The sequence below is a fragment of the Falco peregrinus genome, chromosome 5, assembly GCF_023634155.1.
Source record: "Falco peregrinus isolate bFalPer1 chromosome 5, bFalPer1.pri, whole genome shotgun sequence".
Taxonomy (NCBI): Eukaryota; Metazoa; Chordata; class Aves; order Falconiformes; family Falconidae; genus Falco; species Falco peregrinus.
In genome coordinates, this window is record NC_073725.1 from 35,153,822 (window position 1) to 35,175,986 (window position 22,165).

Consider the following 22,165-nt stretch of genomic DNA (forward strand, 5'->3'; position numbering starts at 1 on the left):
AAGTTATTTTACAGAGTTCTAAAATCTCTTTAAGACAATACACATAATTTACTACTGCTGGATCAGGATGTTTCATCTTCCCTGTACCCATTTTGTACAGCTCTGATCTCTCCAATTCTTTCCCCTCCCCCATTTAAAAAACCAAAAAAAACCACAATCAAAAGTTGCAAAATAAATTCTCAAACACATCACAAGCATCTACAGCCACAGTAAGCATGTAACTGTAATTGTTGATTTCAAAATATTTATGGAATGATACAGGCACCTTACACCTAGTATTTAAAACAAGGTGTTCTAAACAACAAATGCGCAAAGTCACCTGCTATTACTTGTGGAAGGCAGTGCCACAGGTACAAGTGCTCCATTAGTAAGGGTACATTTGGGTTTCTAGTTGTCTTTTTCCTTAAGCAATGTTATTTTCATTCAGAAATGATCAGGGCAGGCCACAGCAATCCATCCATACTGTCTTTCTAAGAGACAGTTTCACTTCATGTGTATTTCTTTTCAAATCATACTTAAATTGCCCCAAACTTTCCGCGCTCTTGGATTGCAGAGGCAGCAACAACTTGGGAGTAAGGTACAGCAGCAAACTTACTTCCACCTCTCAGGGTCAAGCTGCAGATTTGCACAATTTATGGTCAAAGTAGTTTGCTTTACTCCACTTCAGCAGCTTGGGAGAAAGCATACACAAAATTTGCTCACAATACTTGGCTAACACTTAACTTGAACTAGAAGATTGAGCACTTGAGATCTCTGCTCCAAAAAGCAGCTGCTTTATTCTAACAAAAATAGAACGTAGCTCAGAAAAGGCTTTCTTTCAAGTACACAATCTTCAGATATTATGCATCAGCATGCAGAGTGTGTCTGTCAGATGTTGGAACAAAGCTTTAAATTGTACCATCTAACTTAATTCTCAAGACAGGGTCAGCACATTCATAGGGTTGGTTTATTTTTCCCCTTTGAGAAGTCCTTTAAGTAGTATTTATTTAGCTCCTTACATCTTCATCAGCAGTGATTCTTGCTTTTCAACTCCTTGAAATCCACATTTTCCCAACATAATGCAAAACAGAGTAATATTAAAATATGTGATCACCAAAAGCATCACAGAATCTTCAAAGGCTACTTATTAAATCAAGACTGGTTTTCCTCTCTCCTCACTTCCAGATTTTTTTCCAGTAACAAGATGAAATAAAGAAAGGGATTGTACAGTACATAATTTTTTGCAGTCCAAGTTTATTATGCAAGTTTTATAGCTCCTTAAACTTTCCTTGCATGGCACCCACTTATCTGCCTGTGCTTCAGAGGTTTTCTATAAACACTCTACCCTGCTCTGGGGGAAGGCTCTCTGTGTGCCCTCCACATCCTTCTTTCTACCTTGCCATGGCCTTATTTATTAATTCATCCCATTCTCCCCTATAAGGGTTTCTGTTTATTTCTCCAGGTCAGATTTTCTCATTCTTATGAATGCATGTGTGCTCACATTTCCCTTTCTATGCCAAGGGCATTTCTTGCAGTCCTGTTATTTTTCCCCATCTTGATTTTCTCTCTTTCCTTCTCTTCCTCTCCCTCTCTCTCTTCTTAAGAAGTACTATTTTCAACTGATAAAGCAGAAAAAGTAAAATGTTAATTCAAGAATATAGAAATATTTTTAAAGAATGAATCTATCTATAGAAAGGCTTTCTATAAAAATGTTTTTTATATCTTCCTTTTCAGATCGCTGTAACATCTGAATGTGCCAAATGAAAAAAAAATCTTGGACATCCTTTAAGAAGCCTCAAACAAATGTTAAGAACACTTATTTTGTGGGTGCCTTTGATTTATTCATTCATGCTAGTCACTAGAGTAATTAAATTCTCTTTAAGTAAAGAAATTTCCATATAACTTCATACTACTAAATAGAGATACATACTCATTAATGTAAAGTAGCTAGCTAAACCACAAGGATATTTTATTCTGTCAAACTGAGCTGCACTGACAATGGGCTGTTTACTAAAAAGGGAATGAAAAGCCCAGTTGACACAGTTTAAGATGTGACATTAATCAGCCATCTTTTGCTGAGCCCACAGGAACTGAAAGGTCACAACTACTGCGGCTGTTTTAAAGCATCCTCAGAAAGGCCTGGAAATTCCTCATTCTTCCCTAATTAAGAACACTGTAAATGATACATGGAATAATGAGGCTAAATGAACTTGAAATGTCAACTTTACTGCCTTGTTTCAGCAGGCATGAATATTTTCCCTGTGCCTTTTTTGTGATTTTTTTTTAAAAAGATTACATCTACCAGACAAAACTCCCTTTTATGTTTCTCATTTGTAGTAGGAAACACACCCCGAGTCATTTACTCTTCAATATAGTTGCTTAATAACATTGTGGTCCGGATTTGTTCAGTTAAAAGTATATGCATACAGTACTTATGCAAACACACAAATGATATGATTTAATACCCTAGCAGTATATATCTGCGTATTAATTTTTAGGCTTTTGACCTTGAGACTACTGGCATTCTAAAAATTCTCTTACCAAACAGGAATGAAGTAACTTTTGTAGTCAATGAAACTAAAACACAAATATGCCTTTGATACAGCAAACATAAGAGGGGTTTTAATAGTCACTTCATGCCAGGAACTATTGTGGTGCGACAGGAAGAGCTGTAAAGAACAAAGGCAGTTGGTATTGAGGATCAGCCAGATGTGCTATACGTGTTTCAAAGCTATGACTAGTTCGGTCAGAGAGACAGCACACCCATTAGCAGAATACATCCTCAGCTTTAGCATCCCTTGACAGGAACCCCGTTTGAACACTCTTGAGACCACTCTATAATTTGAAACAGAGTATAGCGATGGGTTGCAGCCCGGTGATTCCTTTAAAAAATGCATTCCCAACCTTAACCAAAATGTTAAGATAAATACACACTAAGACACCTCACATTAAGAGCCAAGAAAATGAGTGTACCAGAATGTAGAACCATTTCACTAATCAATAGGAAATGTTCAAAATAACAGGGCATTTTAAATAGCAGCTTTATTCAGAATTCAGTAGTGTTACCATGGATTATCAAAAGTTCCCTTTGTCCTCCTGAGATTCACTACAATGAAAGCTCTCTGGGGTCAAACAACTCCCCCTTCCTCCCGCCCAGTCCCTCCCAAAAAAAATTAGAAAAAAAGAGAGACAGACACACTTAGTGCCTTACTTTCAGACGATGTTTTGACTGCTGCCCTAAATTAATTGGTGATCACATTCAACCATTATAGGGAAGATCCTGGTTCACTTCTGTCTTCTTCTTCTTTAAGGGGGTTCAAAACTGCATTTCCCAAGGGACTGATTAAGCCATCTTACTATTCTTTAGCTGAAGCAGGTCACTTTGCAAGGAAGAATGAGTCAGTAGGTAAAAAGGTTCATTGTGTATTAACCAGGGTACCTGAGAAAGGGTACAAATTGTCTTCTGAATGTTTTACTATTTTGTATCAAGGAGCTTTTCACTCTCTGTCTATGCTGTACCCAGAAAGCACATAAACAACAATAGGTCTACAGGTCATTCCAGTGAAAGAATTAATAACAGATTAATAAATCACAGCTCCCAAATGTCAAACCTTTTATACTTTCTCATAATTACCGTTTAAATGCAAGATACTTGAAGCTATCCTTACATGAATACAGACATCTTATAATAACCTTCAAAAAGTTCCTTACCACCAGCAATTAAAAATTTTTGTCTGAAATTTCTCTGCTTTATGCAACACTTTCAACCTAAACAAGCAGTGGAGACATCATGCACTAGATGAAAATGGTTGGACAAACTGCGTATTCATTTAATACACAATATAGTGGCAAATATTAATACCTGATATGTATATCCTTATTTATTGTACAGGACTGGTTACACATTTAATATCCATTATGCGAATGACTGTATCAATCTGCTGATGCCCTTCTATTTCCAAAAATAAATATGTGATGTGATTAACCCACCCTAAGTACACTTGTGTGTACCTTCCATAAATACCGAGTTATCTTGCTACTTCCTTTCTGACACTTCTTTGGCTATTTATACCACATCTGAAGGATACCATCTGCCCTTCAGTCTTCATGAGATTAGTAGCTTGAAGAAATCTTGATATCTACAGATTCCAAGGTTTTCCACATATGAAATCTTTTGGTACTGTTTGATGCAGCTGAAATACACTTAAGACTTTCCAAACATGCCCAAATGTGTCTCAAGCCACTGAACCAGATAATAATTTTCAACTGTTACCCAAATACATTTACTGAAAAATCTAAGATTAATTTAATTGCTATCAGAATTTAACAATACACTATACATTTTAAAGGTTTTGTGAAAATCTTTTCAAAAGCCATCTTAAAATTCCACGTAATATTTGTGCTTTTTCTTGGTAGAACTGATTGTAATGCTCTTATAGTTATATTCCCACACAAGCTATTTGCTGAGCCAATTTTAAGAAGAGGGAACTTTTCTGCTACAGAATGCTGAAATCCAAGCGATGAGACACTCCTTTCACAGAAAGTGCCTGACACAGCACAAATCGGCAATGCCCAGCTGTCTTCTGCAAAATGTGATTAAATGTGGCTGGCACTAAGAGAATCTCTATTTGAGAATGGTGACAAAACCTCAGTACCCCTATCTAAGATGACAACGAAAAGCAAATCTTGACTCTGCTAAAATTCATTACTTGCTTAGCCCATCACAAAGCGGCCCTTTCTTTGTTTCTTCCCCTGTCTCCTTTCTCTCTCCTGGTTCAATATGAATACATTTTGCTCAGGCAGCGTTAGTAATTTATACTGATGAGTGACACATTACTTAAAGTGACATATATGGTTGCATTTCTTTGGAAGACTATAATAAAACCAACCTTGAGAGCAAACACAAGCAGGTAATTAGGCAACTATGATGTCTTTAGATCTCATTCAGAGACTAACAATTAAAGATCAAATTATTTTTCTGTCATACAGAATATGATTACAGGTGATGTGCTAAGATTATTTGCAGGGTAATAAAGTTGGACTAGCGAGGTATTAAGATATATAATTCTTTAATTACATACCTCCTAGTTCTATATAAAACATAAGGCTAGAAATACATTTCTGGGTTAAGAAGTTTATTTCAGGAATTTGGTAGCAATAGAACACTACTCTGCAAAATTAGAGTGGAACGGGATGCCACCAGACTCCAGATATACCTTTGCACCTCTCAGGATTCCCCGTAAAGCACATAGTTATTGCTGTTTTCAGTTGGCTCCTCAATTCTTCATGAATATTCAACTAGAAAAGGTTATGCACAATGGAAATGTTTTTTACTCCTGTCCTCCTGGCACCTTGTATCATCTAAACCAAGAATTTAATGAAGGCTCAGAAGCTTAAAAAATTCAAAAGTCAGTTACAAGCTTTTCATGCACACTTATTTTCAGATGCTTTCAAAACCAACATGTGTTCTACTAATTAGGTAAATAACAATCAAAATTTCCGGTAGGGCTGTTAACAGAAAGTAGTAATGGTCAATTAGAAGTTATCGGTAAATTTGTTTATGGCTCCACTGTCAGCATGAAGCCCCTAATTATCAATACTCAAAAGACTCATTATTTTAGGAACTCTAGAAGCAGGAAGACAACTGGATTGATGAAATAGATCTGAATGTGTACCACTGGTGTGAGCTATGATGCTTTGGCAGCTACAATTTGGTGACTTTCAGACACATATATCTTCCTTTGGGGACATCACTTAAAAAGCAACATAAAAAAGAGAAAACAGGTTAAAACTGCTATCTGCATGCCTTCTACAATTCTATACAGCATCTTCAATATGCAAAATTCACTGTCACAACACTGCTCAATATTGTAAATATCTAGAAACTGATTTTCAAAAGGGAAAGCCTCCAGTTCTTTAAGGCGCAGGCACTCCCCCTGTCCTTCCTAGACTCTACTTCTCTTTCAGCCTTCTCACATTCTTTGAGTGGGCACAGCCGTACACCAAAGCAGAGGTATAAAATCTTCCTGTTGCAGGGTGCGGCTTAGGGCTGAAAAAGTGCTCTCGGTTTTTATTCTCTCACGCTGTGCTAGCATAAAACCACATTTGGTAGCTTTACTTCAAACACGATGCTAGCTGCTATTTGGAATTTTCCAATTGCAGATAGGTCCCAGACGAGATTCCTTGCCGCTTAGCACTACAGTAGCGGACAACGTAGGCTGTAAATTCATTTTGTCATGGTTTAGGAAGTGTAACTCGCGATTCACTAGAAGAGCTATTTCCCAGATAAACCGTAATTGTAAGCAGATTTTGTTAGAAGCATAACCTAAAGAAGGTACAGAGTAGCAGTGGCATTTCTAACAGCTGCCCATGAAGAGATTTTGCTCCCTTAACCACTGCCGTAGAGTAGGCAATAGTTACTCTATCTAAACTAAACCACACCTATACTACAGGTTTAGTCATTTAAATATTAGATTGTGTATATTCAGATTAAATGCATTAAAAATGTATATTCAACACACTGTGTTCATGATTTAATTGTTTTTAAGTCTAGTACTTTAATAATGAGGTACCTCTTAAGTGTTTCACTGGAAATTAGACCTGGGTGTGTATTTTAACCAAAGTGATAATTAATGACCAGGCTTTTCCCTAATTTCAGCCATCCTTGTTTGTTTTTACTTCAGCAACACATTTTTAGTTATAAAAAAGCAAAACTGGTGAGACAACTTATTAAAAGCAGGAATACCTCAGTATTAATATGATTCACGAGACACTCACAAAGCCTCTTGAAAAAATAATTTGCTTCATTTCTTTGTATGGGGTTTGTGTAGCAAGGTTTTGGCAGTGGTGGGCTGCTACAGAGTTGGCTTCTGTAAGATGATGCCAGAAACGTCCCCCATGCCCAACGGAGCCAATGCCAGCTGACTCCAAGATGGACCCACTTCTGGTCAAGGCCGAGCCCGTCAGCAGCGATGGTAGCGCCTCTGTGACAGTGTATTTAAGAAGGGGAAAGTTACTGTGCAAGAGCAATTGCAGCCCAAGGGAGAAGTGAGAATACATGAGAGCAACAGCTCTGCAGACACCAAGGCCAGAGAAGGAGGGAGAGGAGGTGCTCTGGGCGCTGGGGCAGAGATTCCCCTGGTGAAACACCTGGAGAGGCAGGCTGTGGCCCTGCAGCCCATGGAGGTCCATGGTGCAGCCGGTGGGTGCCCAAAGGAGGTGGTGACCTCTGGGCAGCCCATGCTGGAGCAGCTCCTGGCAGGACCTGCGGCCCCGTGGGGAGAGGAGCCCAGGCTGGAGCCGGTTTGCTGGCCGCATTTGTGAGCCTATGGGGTACCCACGCTGGAGCAGTCTGTGCCTGAAGGACAGCACCGTGTGGGAGGGACCCCACGCTGGAGCAGAGGAAGAGTGTGAGGAGCCCTTCCTGTGAGGAGGAAGGAGCGGCAGAGACAGTGTGTGATGGACTGACTGCAACCCACGTTGCCCTGCTCCACCTGGGGGGAGGAGGCAGAGAAAATCAGGTGTGAAGCAAAACCTGGGAAGAAGGAAGGGGTGGGTGGGTTGGGGGCAGGGGGAAAGGGGTCGTTTTAAAATTTGGTTTTACTTCTCATTATCCTACTCCAATCTGATTGGTAAAAAATTAAATGAATTTTTCCCTGAGTTGAGTCTCTTTTGCTCATGATGGTAACTGCCGAGTGCTCTCCCTGTCCTCACCCTGACCACAAGCCTTTCAATCATATTTTCTCTCCCCCATCCAGCTGAGAAGGGGAGTGCAGAGCAGCTTTGGTGGGCAACTGGTAGTATAAGGTGTGTCTGTCAAATGACATCAGAATGAAACACTCTTTTTGGCAGCATTCAGAACACTTTTTCCCTCCTGCTTTTGTCAGAAAATATTCAGCATTACGGAAGGCATTAAATGATGCTACTGCTCTCCCACTAAGAAAAAGAATTTATAACAGTGCAAAATTTCAGCTTTGGAAAAAATTCTTCATTGCTGGGCTGCTTACGACAATGAGTGAATGAAGTTAAGAAGCAAGGGATTTCATCAGTATCCTGGATAAAAAAAATACAGGGAAGAAAACTGATCTTGCAAACCAGACAATTTTTGGACCAAGTACCATTAAAATGGGGCTTTTCTGACAAAAATACTCATTTAAAAATGCTGTGCATAGTTTAAATCTTGATTTTCTAAGAATATACCACTGGGAAAACAGACTCTTATCAGGTTTATTGTAACTGCTGTTTTTTGACAAAGTTTAACACAAGAAAGAAACTAATTGGTACTTTATTTGATTCCAGTTTTGCATTTGGAACAACAATACCTCATTTAGAAAAAGATCTCTGTGTTGCAATCTCTTTAAACTTCTGTCTGGCATTAGTTGTACTATCATCTGTTTAACCAGTCAAAAAGACTTGTTCAGATGATGTTACGTGAAAGACAATGCTGTACTGTGTTGTCCATTTTTTATTATACCTTTTTGATAGAGTTAAGCTGCACCTAAGAAGAAGTACGAGCACTAGAAGTCCATGAAGAGGATCTGGCAGTCAGTCAGTAGGACCATGGGGTACTGGAACTGGTAGTATTGATTTTGATATGAAGAAGAATTAAAATATTTTAAATAAGCATCCATTACAGAAACATTTTACAGTGCTTAAACTTTCCCCCCCCCCCCCCCTTCATTAAAACCCAAGCTTCCCACCTACACTATGGGAATCTTCTTCTGCCAACTAAGTGTATCTGATTATTTGGATTAATTTGGGGATTTAATACCAACTAACTTTATGCTGAGCTTATCCAGTATTCATAAATCAAATCCCATCTTAAGTTAATTTCAAGGCTGATTATTTTTGGAACGTTTTATGGTATAAATTATTCATTACATAGATGTATTATACCTGTTTGCCAGAAAATAACAGAGGCTGTGCCAACTCATTTTTTTAAATAAGATACCTGGGGAACAAATATTTAAACACAGCTGGCAATATTCCAACCAACTGATAAGAATTACTGTACACCGCAATTTCATGCTTTTTTTTTTTTTTTTTTTTTTTTAACCATCTCAACAGTTAAATTATTTTCTGGACCAAGGTTTGGCATTACTGAACTTTTTAAAACAGTGTAGGAGTGATGTAAAGACTTGTGTTAAATATTCACACAGATCTGGATAATTTTCTCTTGTTCAATTTTAAAGAAATCATTATAGTGCCAATGTTTGACTGCTCCTCACAAACCTAGGAAGAAAACAATGACTTCAAAATAAACACGTATTTTCCAACTGCTATATAAAAAACATTTTTTGTAATGTCACGCAAGAAACAAAAGTCCTAATCTGATTTATGTAGCATAATTTAACTTTCAACCAACTTTAAAATATACAAATACACACAAAAATGTTTAATTCTATTGTTCTTGATGACTATATGACAAAATAGATCATAATATTCATACCTAGTAAAAGTGGAGATTCTACCTTTAGAAATGCATTCAGTCAATTACATTATATAGTTTGTTATTCTGTAAGTGACCTTGAAATACTCCTAAGCTCTGGCTGAAAAATGTTGCATAAAAATTGAACTAACTTTCTATTCTGGTATGTTCTGCTTGTATCGGCAAGCAGATTTGTTAGCAGTATTCTTTTCTAATTTTTCAGCTGCAATGCTGTTTGCCATGGTGGCAGTACCTTTGCTTGTATGTTGGGTCCTCCAAAGAAGGTGCTCTGATGCAACACTCTGATGGAAACTGACTAAATCAGGCTCACAGTTTCTTTGCAGTTGCAGTCACCCTTTGTCAGAATATGCAACTGGAAAAAGTCTAAATTAATACAAAATACCTTTAAGTATGTTTTGGTTTATTTTTTTTGCAAGATGTATTTTAAATGTAACTACTTAAAATCACATTGTATTGAATAATAAAATGTATATAACACATATTTAAGACATAACTAAGCACGCAGATATACTACCACCTTGTGCCACCCTCATATTATATTTAAACAGTGTTTTCTTTTATATATATATATATATATATAATGTTAAAGATATTGGCTACTATTGAAAATGTTTTGTTCCAAATGTTGAGTAAATGCCCAGATAAAGCTTGTCCATGCAACGCTGATTCAATCATCTTCTGTGTGTACTCAGGCAAGGAGAATCCCACCCAAACTATAACCCTCACTAATCTAAACTAGCTGTCTCGGATCCCTCTTACAGTCAGTGGACAGGAAAAGGCAGCTGCTGAGCACAACCCATCCAAATCTACAGAAAATGTCTAAAATAAGGGAGCAGTATCAACATTTTGCAAAACGGAAGCCAAGACACAGGGAAAGTAAGAATTAAAGTTTCTGTGAAATTAGTTAAGTTTGTGGTAGCCCAGACCACATCATTATGGAGACTTAGTACTTTCAAAACACAGCTTACACTATAACCTGCTGCAGGTCAGAGAATTCATTTTTGCATGTTGGGCAAAGGGATCCAGGCTGGGAAACAGTAAACAAGGAGGAAAGATTACTAAATATTTGAAAAATTTAATTTGTGTAGAACTCACAGGAGCTTTGGGGTGAAAAAAACATAAAATTCAATTTTCTGGACACAACTCAACTACTTCAAACATAAGGTCAAGCTTCCCCTTTTTTTTTTCCTGTTCCTGAAATCACTGCTTCAGTTTTCATGCCTTGCAAACCTAAAGACAGTACCTTCTTCTAATATTCAGCCCAAATTAATCCCTTTTAGCGACACCTGACAGCTAAATCACAGAAGGCAGGGGTCTTATAGCAAAAAAAAAATAATATCGCACCATGAAGCGATTTAAAGGCTGCAAATTCATGCATAGCCACAAAAGGACTTAAAGCGCTGCATGCCACCTTAATTTTGGTATTTTCTGAATTGTGAGAGCTTGACAGCAGGATTTTTTGGTTTCACTGTTTATTCTTTAAAACACATGTGTGAAACTGCACATGTGAGGAAATGCTCCCCAAGTTTGAAAAAAAGTCATAATGAAAAAGATTAAATTCCATAAACCATGATGAGACTGTCACCCGCACAACTCATGAGTAGATCAGAAACTTCTGCACTCCTCATGGGTCTTCTTGCGCATTAACTTATTTTTTTACAAGAATAAAATTCCATTGCCTACAGCAATTAAATTGAATTGCTTACATTTTTTTTAATCTGACCAAATAAAAAGGTTTGAAACAAATTAAAAAAATATATAATTTAAAATATTTAAAACATTATATTTGATATTTTAATATTACAGTGTCCAATATTTGCTTATTCACTATGTAAACGCGAGTTATATCCAAAATGCTTCTACTTGGATTACAAGCAAAGCTATCCATGATTGCTTTCCAGCACAAAAGGTGTACAAAATATAATACTTGCCAGGGTTGGCGTGTCATGTATTTGTAGTTCCATAAAATATTACCTGAGGGGTTTATATGAGAATTCTATGCATATATACCGACAATTTATTTCCACTCAAAAAATGCAATACAGTAAAAAGATGAAATAAAAGCAAACTAAACAGAAGTCTAGAGACAAGGCAGCTGATTTTGCAGCACTCAAATAATGACCTGACATGTAGACTCTGCAGCGTTTTGCAAAACAGATTGCACACAAAGATGAGCGGACAGAAACCTAAACTAGCACGGTCATTGTAACCACCATGATATATCTTTAAACTCTTTGCTGCCCTGGCCCTTTGCAAAATTTTAAAATTGCAGGAGATACTTTAAACAATACTTTTAAATGGAAGGCAACCGAAGGGAAGCCACATCTAGTAATAATGAGACCTCATAATGAGACCCTTGTCACCCATAATGAACAAATGCCCAGGCCACATTTATTTCTACTGAATATTACCACATCATAATATCGAATAATTTTGTTTATTTTATTTTTATTAAATTCAGCTAAAACAAGCTTCTATATTCATTCTGAATATCACTATTTCAAACTATCAGGAAATTTATCTTGTAGAGTACTGTTTGGCAATCCTGAAAGCACACTGTAATCCTTTCGTAGGGTAGATGGATAATGTTACAGAAACGGAGAGCTTATAGGTTTACTTCAGCTTTCATGTGATGTAACAAAATCTACAATGTTTTTGAGATGAGAGAGCTTGTCAGACCTTAGTCGTGAGTGACAGCGAGTATTACCAGCAGAGAAGCTGTTGCCCTCATGCCCTACAGCAAAGTCACTGTCTGTCTATTATTTGACAGGCAGGGTAATATGGGAATATGTTACGCTGGTGGAAAAACTGACACAGTTGCTGGAGAGTCCTGTGACTAGTATGAGCAAAATGGAAGCAGCATGTCCAACATTTGTGATAGCTAACAATTTAAAGCATATGTTTATTACTGCTAAATTACATCCCTTGTACTGCTGACACCTGCAAATGCTTAGCAAAATCTGAAAATAAAATCACATTATTCCTTGTCAGCAGTATGCAACTTTTCCTAAACATCTAAAATTGAAATTCATAATTAGAAATAAAAACTGACTGACCATTATATGCTATGCACTACAATCTCTCATCACCAAAACAGTGTAATTTACCTACCACTTGTTCTCAAAGCCCAATACTGCTACAGAAGATATTGTTGGGGAATTTTAAAATGTGTACTGTAACAGTGATTTAAATTGGATCAAAACAGATGAACAAAGTTGAAGGAATGAAAACGAAACAATAGTCTCCTTGGCCAAAACTGGAAATTCAATCCCATTTTGCTGCTATAATCCGTACAAGAAACTTCACTGTGACACACCAAAAATTGGATTTAGTGAGTGACTGAGACTGAAATTGCTGGTAGCTCAGGCTTGCAATTCATCCACAGGTCACACAGAGTGCAGCAAACAACACTACTTTCTCTACAGTTTTCCTCTTCTGAGCTCTAAGTACACATTTGCGAGACTACCCCCTCTAGTGAGGGGTAGAAAAAGCCTTATCTGTTCCTCCTGGCTGTGAAAAGCTGTGCAAAATCACAGGCATATAATACACAATCCTAAAGCCATAAAGAATATTGAATCTGAAAACAATTAAGTACATAAACAGCCCTAATCCTTTTAAAACTACATTCACATTGAGGCTGCAAGGAGTTTAACTCAACACTGTATTGTTTCAATTTGTTACGCAGTACAGAATAAAACAACACAAAAAAAGCTACAAAAATGACTTTTTAAAACAGAGAGCAATATAGCTTTTTCAGAGAAATTTCTCTGCACAGCTGTGGAAAAGCTGTGGGAAAGTGACTAAACAAAACCACAAGGAGTCCCCATAAGACAATTTTTCAGTATCTTTCATATTCATCACATATTCAGGCAAATACAATTCAAACTGCCTGCGCTTGAAAGTGCAAAAAAACTTTATTTAAATTTAGTCATTCAAAATCTTTATGAACAAAAGTAGACACAATAACAAGCTTTTTTTTTTTCATTTTTAATAATCACTAAGGTAACATAAAATATATAATCATTCTAATGATAAAATTTGCTTACTTTTCTGAACATGGTATTTTTCAACTCATACCTTAAAAATAATACACACCCTGCACTAAGTGAAGTCAGTCATACTTCATTATAGTATTTTTAAAAATTTTATCTGGTACACACTGTGCTAATCTCCTGGAAAACACATTCAGAAATTACAAACCCTGGATTTTTTGTTTACTCAGAAGAAGCCAAGAAAACAGGAGACGGAAGATTTTTACAAACGGTATCAAGAACCCCTTTTAGTTTAAGCAGGTGACAGAAATTCAATAACAATTTTAATTCACTCTTGGAACATCCGTTGCATGTAAGTGGTATTCAAGAAAGATTGCTTGATGCCCAAACTGTAGCAGACAGACAATTTCCAGTGTCTGTCTTCATATCTTCTTACAGAAGAACAATTTGATTAACCCCCCAGGGTGAAGCTGAATACCGTATTTTTCCAGTTGGATAGGGACACCAGCAAGGCAAAAAATTATACCTCTCTCTGAACATCTTCTATCTTCCATTCTTAGAAGTAACATAATGGAAGAGTTTAAGTATCCAAGTACGCTAATGGCTGATTTATGACAACATCTGCATAGCTGTGTCCCTGTGTATCCAAATACTAAAGTCACTTCTTTACTAGTTAAAACATTTGTGAAATACAAGGAAACTGGCAGAATAACCTGTAAAATTTTAAAAGACTTTTAGAATGCTCTGTTATTTTAACCCTGAGGTATCCGATGCATTTATAAATCTGATTTTGAAGATCAATTGGAAAGTGTCTCTTCAGAGGTTATGGTGATGATAGAAAAGAATGCCAGTACTAAAGAAGCTTCTGTGTAGACAAAGAATCAAAATCTTTATTTTTTTTGAAAAGTCAGTACTACAGAAGCATACTATTACTGTCAGTATTATTAAAGCGAGTTTTAATCCATGTAAAAAATTTAGTCCTAGTTTTACAGTGTTATATTTGACCAAGGCATACCAATCAATATGAAGTATTAACAACCTTCACACAATTTTCCATTTAAAAAAACAGGTTTTGCAATTCAAATAATCTTCATTCATATAGAAAAAACATGCATTTTCTTCCTCTTGTCTTTAGAGGTTTGTATTTTGTACTACTCCTGAAATACTTTCACTTGTCAATAATGTCACCAATCCTGAATAGTATCCACAATGTGAAAAGAAAGCATTTAATTGGGATAATAACATTCTCTTTATTGATTGAGAGTATTTCCATTTTGTATACATTCTGTTTTTTACCTGTTTTACAGAGTAAAACTGAAATCATTATTTTATGACCTTCTACTGTTTTTCAGAGCAGTCCTATGCATAGCATTTCAACAAAAACTTCAGATGCTTAGTAAGACTGCTAAAACCAGAATACCTCAACTATTTCACAGGATGAATTAACTTACTTTGGAGGATGTAGAGTCACATTCCTGACAAATCCATCCATAGCCAGTCTGTTTAGGAGACTTTTTCAACGGAGGGTCTAGACAGCCAAAATGGTAGCAAAGCCTGCATTCATCACACCTGCGACAAGAAACCAAAATATGTTTACTTATATAAAAGGTACCTCTATATTATTTTAGATTGAGCTTCCCTGATCCATTATCATGATAGAGAAAATACATTTTCTGTTAAGGGATATTTTCAAACACGATCACTTCACGTAGGTTCTGCCTAATTTGGAATATTCTGAGGCAGACACTCATCCATCAGCTTTGTCACCATATATACATGACATTATTTCAGAGACTTACAAATTAAAGAAAAAACATATAACCAGCTCAATTTTTTAGATACTTTAATGTCATTCATTGCCATTTATTTTCAAAAATTTGTGATTTTTTTTAGACAATGACAATATCTATTTTTCATAGTTTTAGGACACCCCTTTTGCATCTACTTTTTCAAGAAAAACTGTGAAATATTTGCTTATATTCAATAACAAGTATAATTTAAAGCTATCAAATATATTTTTTACACAAGGACTACGAAGTCAATAAAAAAATGCAAAAAATATTTTCTGATTCACTTTTAATTTTCTGGAAAGGGGCATTAACTTAAAAGGATTTCACTGTGATATTTAACTTACAAAACTGCCCTACATACACACAATTTTATGTTCTTTTTTAATAAACCCTTCATTAGTGTTTTCTACTATGTATGGTCCCCATAAAGAGCTCAAAACATATAGCATAGATATTGTTCACCTATTCTTAATATACCGTCATTGGGGCAATGCTAAATACAAGTGCTTCATGAAAGGATTTTTTAAATTAGTACAATAACATGCTTAAAATCGTAAAGAGATTTTTAGAAACAAATAAGAGATTTTCATATATCCTACTGAACTTCACTTTATTTGCACATCCCCTCCTATTCTTTTATATGAAAAACCAGAACTTTTTTCAAATTTACTTTGCAGTATTTTCTTCTTTAAATGCCCTTAAACTCTGAATGAAAGCCAATATAAATGATCCAAAAATAAGAAATAGAGTAGATGTTTAAAAATCAAAATTTCTAAGAAAACCTGTACACTTTCTTTCTCTGCTTCCCTGGCCATTTATTTTCACTTCCATAAAACACACAAACACAAATATGTCCAAAAATTGCAATAATAGCATGGCACAGACATCATCAGATCAAAGACAGAAGGATGTAACTTATCAAGAGAACACACAGTGAATCACAGAAAGAGGGTTCAACTAACAGAACACCCTGCTGTTTTAAAGAGAAGAAAATGTTCATGTGACTTTTCTTCAAGGATTAATCTTGAAATAAAAAGAAGCAACCATGTTCCGATTGTGATTGTTCAACCCAAGTAAATAGTTTTGTCCTTGCTGTCAAGGCTGTGCTTGCTAGGGAAGCCTTCTGGTTTTAGCAACTGTATGCAAGACATGAGCACTGGTAAGGGTATGGCATGTACTGCCTTCTGCTAATTAGAAATTAAAAGCAATAATCTACCTGTCCACAGTATGCAACCCTGAACTGACATGGTTTTGGTATTTTTACAAAATGGGATATACCATCTTCCAATCTACATCCTTGGGCTTGTTTAGTAATAACTCGATCTAATTCCAGGACAAAGAAAATACTTAAAAAAAGGAAAACACTATCCCTTTTTAAAGGCAGACTAATTATAAAGTAGAAATATATTACTTACAATCAGGAATATATGCCATTTTATTTCTTGTGAAAGGCATATTAAAATAATAAAAAGGTTGAGCGGGCAAGATGAAATAGGTTACCCTCCTACATCCCAACAGTGTATATGACCTTCAGCAAAAGATTAAGCCTCCTTTGAGCCTCAACGTTCTCATCTGTAAAGGAATATATTTTTACTAACCTATTTCTGTATCTAGAATCTTATTCACATAAGTGCTTGCATTTGAGCAGTGCTTATCAGAACTGCCTTCCTGTAAACTGTTTGGGATCCTCTAAGTAACACAAAATAAAGCATCACACTATTTCTGACTGTTTTAGTGTATTTTCAGAGCTTAATCCTAAGATCTACACCTGACTTTACACAGTATTTAGATTTTTTCTGAAGTGATTGTCTATAAACACAAGTGTTTACACGTTCAGAAGAAAATGTTTCTCCTTTTAATTTATGCTTTGCCATCTCTTCTTACATCTTGTCCATTTTGTATCCAGAATGCAGTATTTCCTGACTGTACCTTCAGCCACGTTTCAGAAGTATGCTGAGGGAGTTTGCAAGGCTGAGTTGAAATAACCAGAACATTATGAAATTAAATACAGATCTGGAGGCGCCGTTCTAAAGCTGCATGTTTTTAATATTTATTGTCATTAATTTTTATCACTTCAAAGCTGTTTAGTTTGGTGGACGAAAAATTGCATTTTCTTAGCATGAGTTAAAAATACCTACATGAAACCTTTCAGATACTAATAGCTTCTATCTGCATCTGCACAGCTGAAAAAATGAAAGTAACAAAAGTGTATTTTCATCTATCAAAACATAAAAAGCTGCATAGTGATAAAAATGAAACTATACTGAACACCTCCTTCACACTGCTTTTTACTGGAATACAAATTCTGTACTGTGGAACACAAATTCATTGATTCTGAAGTTCCCAGAGCATGATGCTGGGAAAACTGATAAATATACACTGTACCTTGGCTAAAGACGATGCCCTAGCTGTCTGGAAATTCTGTCTGCTGAGACTGACTTGGGACAAAAAGTGAAGCTTACACACATCACAGTACAGAAACCAGAACTGGCATTCTTAATTCCTAATTCTGAAAGAAAAACCTTATACTTAGGTTAAAATGGGACTAGTAAAATGAGATTAAGCCCTCAAGTGTATGCTATTACTTGTGTTATTTTGTCTAGCAACATGATAGAAAACCCACTGTCAGAAAATAAGCGAACCACACAAAATAAGGAGTACTTTCAACTTAATTAGAGAAAGAAATTGTTGGGTCACAAAAGGTGTCATGCTGACAGTCTCGCAGCCTTTCAGTAAATGCACTCACAGATCAATCACAATATGGACATTTGCAGAGCAAAGGAGTCACACAGCACTGTCATTTACAAATATCACCCACTTCCATCCCAAAGATGGCTTAATAGTACAAGTTAATCTATTGGGTTGGGGAGGGGGAAAGGGAAAGGAACTGCTTCCTCCATTTTAAAGGTTCAGTTAAAATTTTTATGGTCATGGATTCAAGGTCACATGCTCAAACCAGTCCTTAAACTAACAAATATTTTATCTTGCTGTTATTTGTGGGTAACTTTTTTCATGGTTAAGTACATGATTTACAAATGCAATTAATCGCAGCACCATCTTCAGTGGCCTGGCCAGCAGTTGTACCAAAAACTCTGTGAAAATAAAAACAGAGCTCCACAAAAAGACAAGTTAACCTAACCTCCTAAATTACCTCTGACAGTTAATTGCTTACTATCAAAGTTTTAACAAGCCTGAAATTACTTTATGCATCAAAATTAGAAATTACTGTGTTCCTCATTCCAGCAATTAATGAGGATAGATATATACCCACTATACACGGAGAAAATGGGGTGTGAAAAAGAAAGGTGAATTCTGAAGGGAGTTGGTTAATAAATTAAAAAACAGTAAACCAAAACATTTTTCACTTATAAAAGTACAGAATGCAGGTCAGCTCATCTTCACAGCAAGAAAGCTTGATTAGGCATTTCCATACCTGAAATACGTCTGCTTTGTTCTTTAATAAAGTGATCTCCATCTGCTCATGCCCTTGGATTGTTTTTATTAGTTTTTTAGCAGTACAGCTGGCTGTGCTCAAGCCCTACATAACTCTGCATTTGCCTGTTCATAATTAACTAATTATGCTCTAATCAATAGTGTAGATACTGATTTTACAATGTAAATGAGATAAATGAGATAATGGCTGGGGTCAATCTCATTTTATTTACAAAGCCCAGCACACACATCCAATTTCATTACATTGCATCTACCTGCACAGGAGGGAGTCTTATCAGTTGGCCTGCAGAAGCCTTCCTGCAAGCACTGGGGAAAAGGACCTGTGCTTTTACAGAGGAACAGTGAATGCAAAGCCTGCTCGTCACTGGCATATTTGTAAGTCACTGGTTAATATCACTGAAAACCACAAAGAGCTGATTCAGCCGGAGCGAAGAAACCTATTTTGCATTCACAAGACGGCACCACCCATCTATAGCTGTAGAAGTAATTACCTACATGTCCCTGAAACACAACATTAATAAGCTAATCTTTAAATACAACTTTCCAAATATGCTTCAGAGACTACAGAAAATCTCTCACTTATGTACACATCATTGCACACTGTCTGCAGTGTCATGCCAAAAGGTACCATGTTGAGCAAAATTAAAAATTGCAAAATATATATATATTTATATATACACACACTACTCCCTATTCACCACAACAGCTTAGAAAGATTTACTTTAATGGAAAAAAAGATAAGACTTTGATACATATTGCCAAATCATCTTCACCATTAAAATCAGAGAACTTGTAATATAAGCCTTACTCTGGCAAACTTTGAAATAATTAGAACAAAACCAGAAGTAATCTAATTCAGAACTTTTAAACTCTCAGAACTGCAGTGGGATGGGTGTGCATTCACTCACCCATTAGCTGGGGGGATGCAACACGATGGCTATTCCAGCATCTGTGTGGATTTAATTCTCGATATGCATCCTTCCGTGTTGCCTTGTTTTGGACCCCATTCCTGACTAAAGGCTCTTAACACCTGAGGAACAGGTGTTTCTTCTCAGGCACTGATCCCTCTCCCCTTTAATCCCTCAGCGTCCAAGTGCTGGGCCACTCTGAAACTGCAAGCAGCTGGAGATATATGTGGGGGTTCATTTGAAATTGCAGCACATTCTTGCATTCAGATGAACAACTTAACACCTAAGTCTAAGGCACTATCGTTATTTTGTTTCTTGTTAGTGGCTGCATGATAGATCCAATGGAAAAGAGCATTTAAACATTCCCCCCAAAAAAACCACAGAGAAAGCTGATGTAGTTCAAATGAATTCAAACGGCAGAAGCAAACTCACTGACTTTGGACTGGAGAAGGTGAGGAGTGCTCCTGTGGTGCCTTAATTGCAACCAGACCACAGAAGTGATAAATTACTGGTGAAAGAAATGAATACTATGGGATGGGTTATATCAGCAACTCTTAATGTCAAAGAAGGCACTGTCCTGTGACCTTATTTAAAGAATAAAATTAATTAAAGATCTAATGGTGAAATAACTGCATAATCATATATTTAGTGTGCTGTTATTAATGATGTCCAAAAAGTACATTTATTCTACTTACTGAGGGAGGAGCCCAAAACCATAGTACTTTTTCATTATGGAATATGTGGAAGAAATATTTTTCTTTTTAGCTTTCTCTTCTGACATCTCTTGGAACAAAGTAAAGATAAGTGAAGATACATCTTTGTATCTTATCCTGCCATTCCACACCAGAACCCTCCAATTTAGCCCCACAGATTCCAACAGAAATTGCTTTCATTTTGCTGTGATAAATCACAGGCTCAGCACAAACCAGAAGCGATGCAGTACTGTATTTGGGCTCTAATTTAAAATATAAGGTCTAGCTCCTTAGTAACTCCTGTTTTTAGGCAGAATATTGTCAACAGAGAAAAACATACTAAGAATAAAATGGAAAAAGCTCGGTTTTCGCTTCCCAGTATCTACACTTTCCTGGAAGTGGCATAACAACTAAAAATGGATGGTAAAGTAATCTTGGGAGTTTCTGTTTTACAGAACAGTTTTAAGAAACACAGCACTAGGATAATAGTCTTTACACATAGGTTAGCTAAGTTTTAGGTGACTTCACCATCAGGACCGTGGCAGATTCCAGCACTAAAATTCTTATGTGACTGCACATGCATATAATACTGAATATAAATCAGGATATAGCCCAATTATATAGCCTCTTCAAACACAGGTACTGGATATCCTGAACGGCCCTCTATCTCCAAAGATGCTCAAAATTCAACTGCATGTAACTCTACGGAACTTGATCTAATTTCAAAGTTCAATCTTACTTTGCAGTCAGTCCTGCTTTGAGTGTCTGGCTGGAACAGATGTCCTCCAGAGGTTCCTTCCAACCTCCATCTTTCTGGATTCTGATATTTTCGTTATTTTGATGTAAGTAAATGAAATACTCTTTCTGGGATGGATAACGATTACGGTATTACACAAGTAATTAAAAGCCACATTCAGGTTTCTATTACGCCAGGTACAATGCAAGCATACAAAAGGAATTCCCTGACTTCCATAGTTTATAATGTTAGATGAGACAGTAGACTAGTACTCTCTTCTGTTATGCCTGGAAGAGAGGGGTGCATGGCTATTGCTGAAACGTGAGAGAATATACCAGACATAGGATGATTATTACATTCTGTTTTTTACATCTACCTATTACTCATGATGACAAGTGTATGGGCAAGATGGACATATGTCCTGACAGAGCAGGATAAGCTTAATGTTCTTTAGCTAACAGTAGTTTTATGATAAAGTACCTATACGGTTTTGGATGTGGGAAACTGTACAGCCTCTAACTTACTCAAATTTCTGTCTAAACTCAAGTGCATTATTAAATTTACTGGTTTTTTCTCTTTAGTGTACAATAATCCTGAGGAAAAGCCTTCATTCACTCAGAGGATCTATGCTACACTTCCAGCATCTGCTACATGAAGTAAGTTTAAAAATCCCGTATGTAGCATGGATTTCTATTGCTTTGACCTCTAGGAAGTTCTACGTTAAAGCAAAAGGGTAAACAAAACATTTTACCTATAAATTCTAAAGCAAAAAAACAACTTTATGTAGCTTCTACTCCCCACCCCACCCAAGATGCTTATCATCATGTAACCTAAATATTGAATACTTAATTTTAACAAAACTGACAAATAGTGTCAATCCATTATGCCACAAATGAGCAAAAGAAAATAAACAATAATCTGGCAGACATTTGTGTAACTACATTTACTATTCTAAACCCAAAACTGTCACTTCTCCTCCTTAATTCATGTTTTTTAATACTAAAACAAACAAACAATCCCCCCAGATCCAAACACCTAACACTCATTATTTATGGATAAGGAAGAATCTGAACTGGCTATCATTATGTGACGTTCCTATGCAATCCAGATCTTTTCTGAATGGTCTGCTAGTCATCTGTTTCATGAAATTTAGTTTGCATGTACACA

The 22,165-nt window shown here is 36.4% G+C and overlaps 1 protein-coding gene across 1 annotated transcript in view; it reads right to left on the reverse strand.

Annotated features, from left to right (window-relative positions):
- Window positions 1-22,165, reverse strand: part of PHF14 (PHD finger protein 14) — a 174,045-nt gene that overhangs the window by 47,642 nt on the left and 104,238 nt on the right. The window contains exon 17 of the mRNA XM_055803534.1: window positions 14,871-14,988. Within this exon, the coding sequence (XP_055659509.1) occupies window positions 14,871-14,988 (118 nt within the window). The remainder of the gene's footprint in view (window positions 1-14,870; window positions 14,989-22,165) is intronic.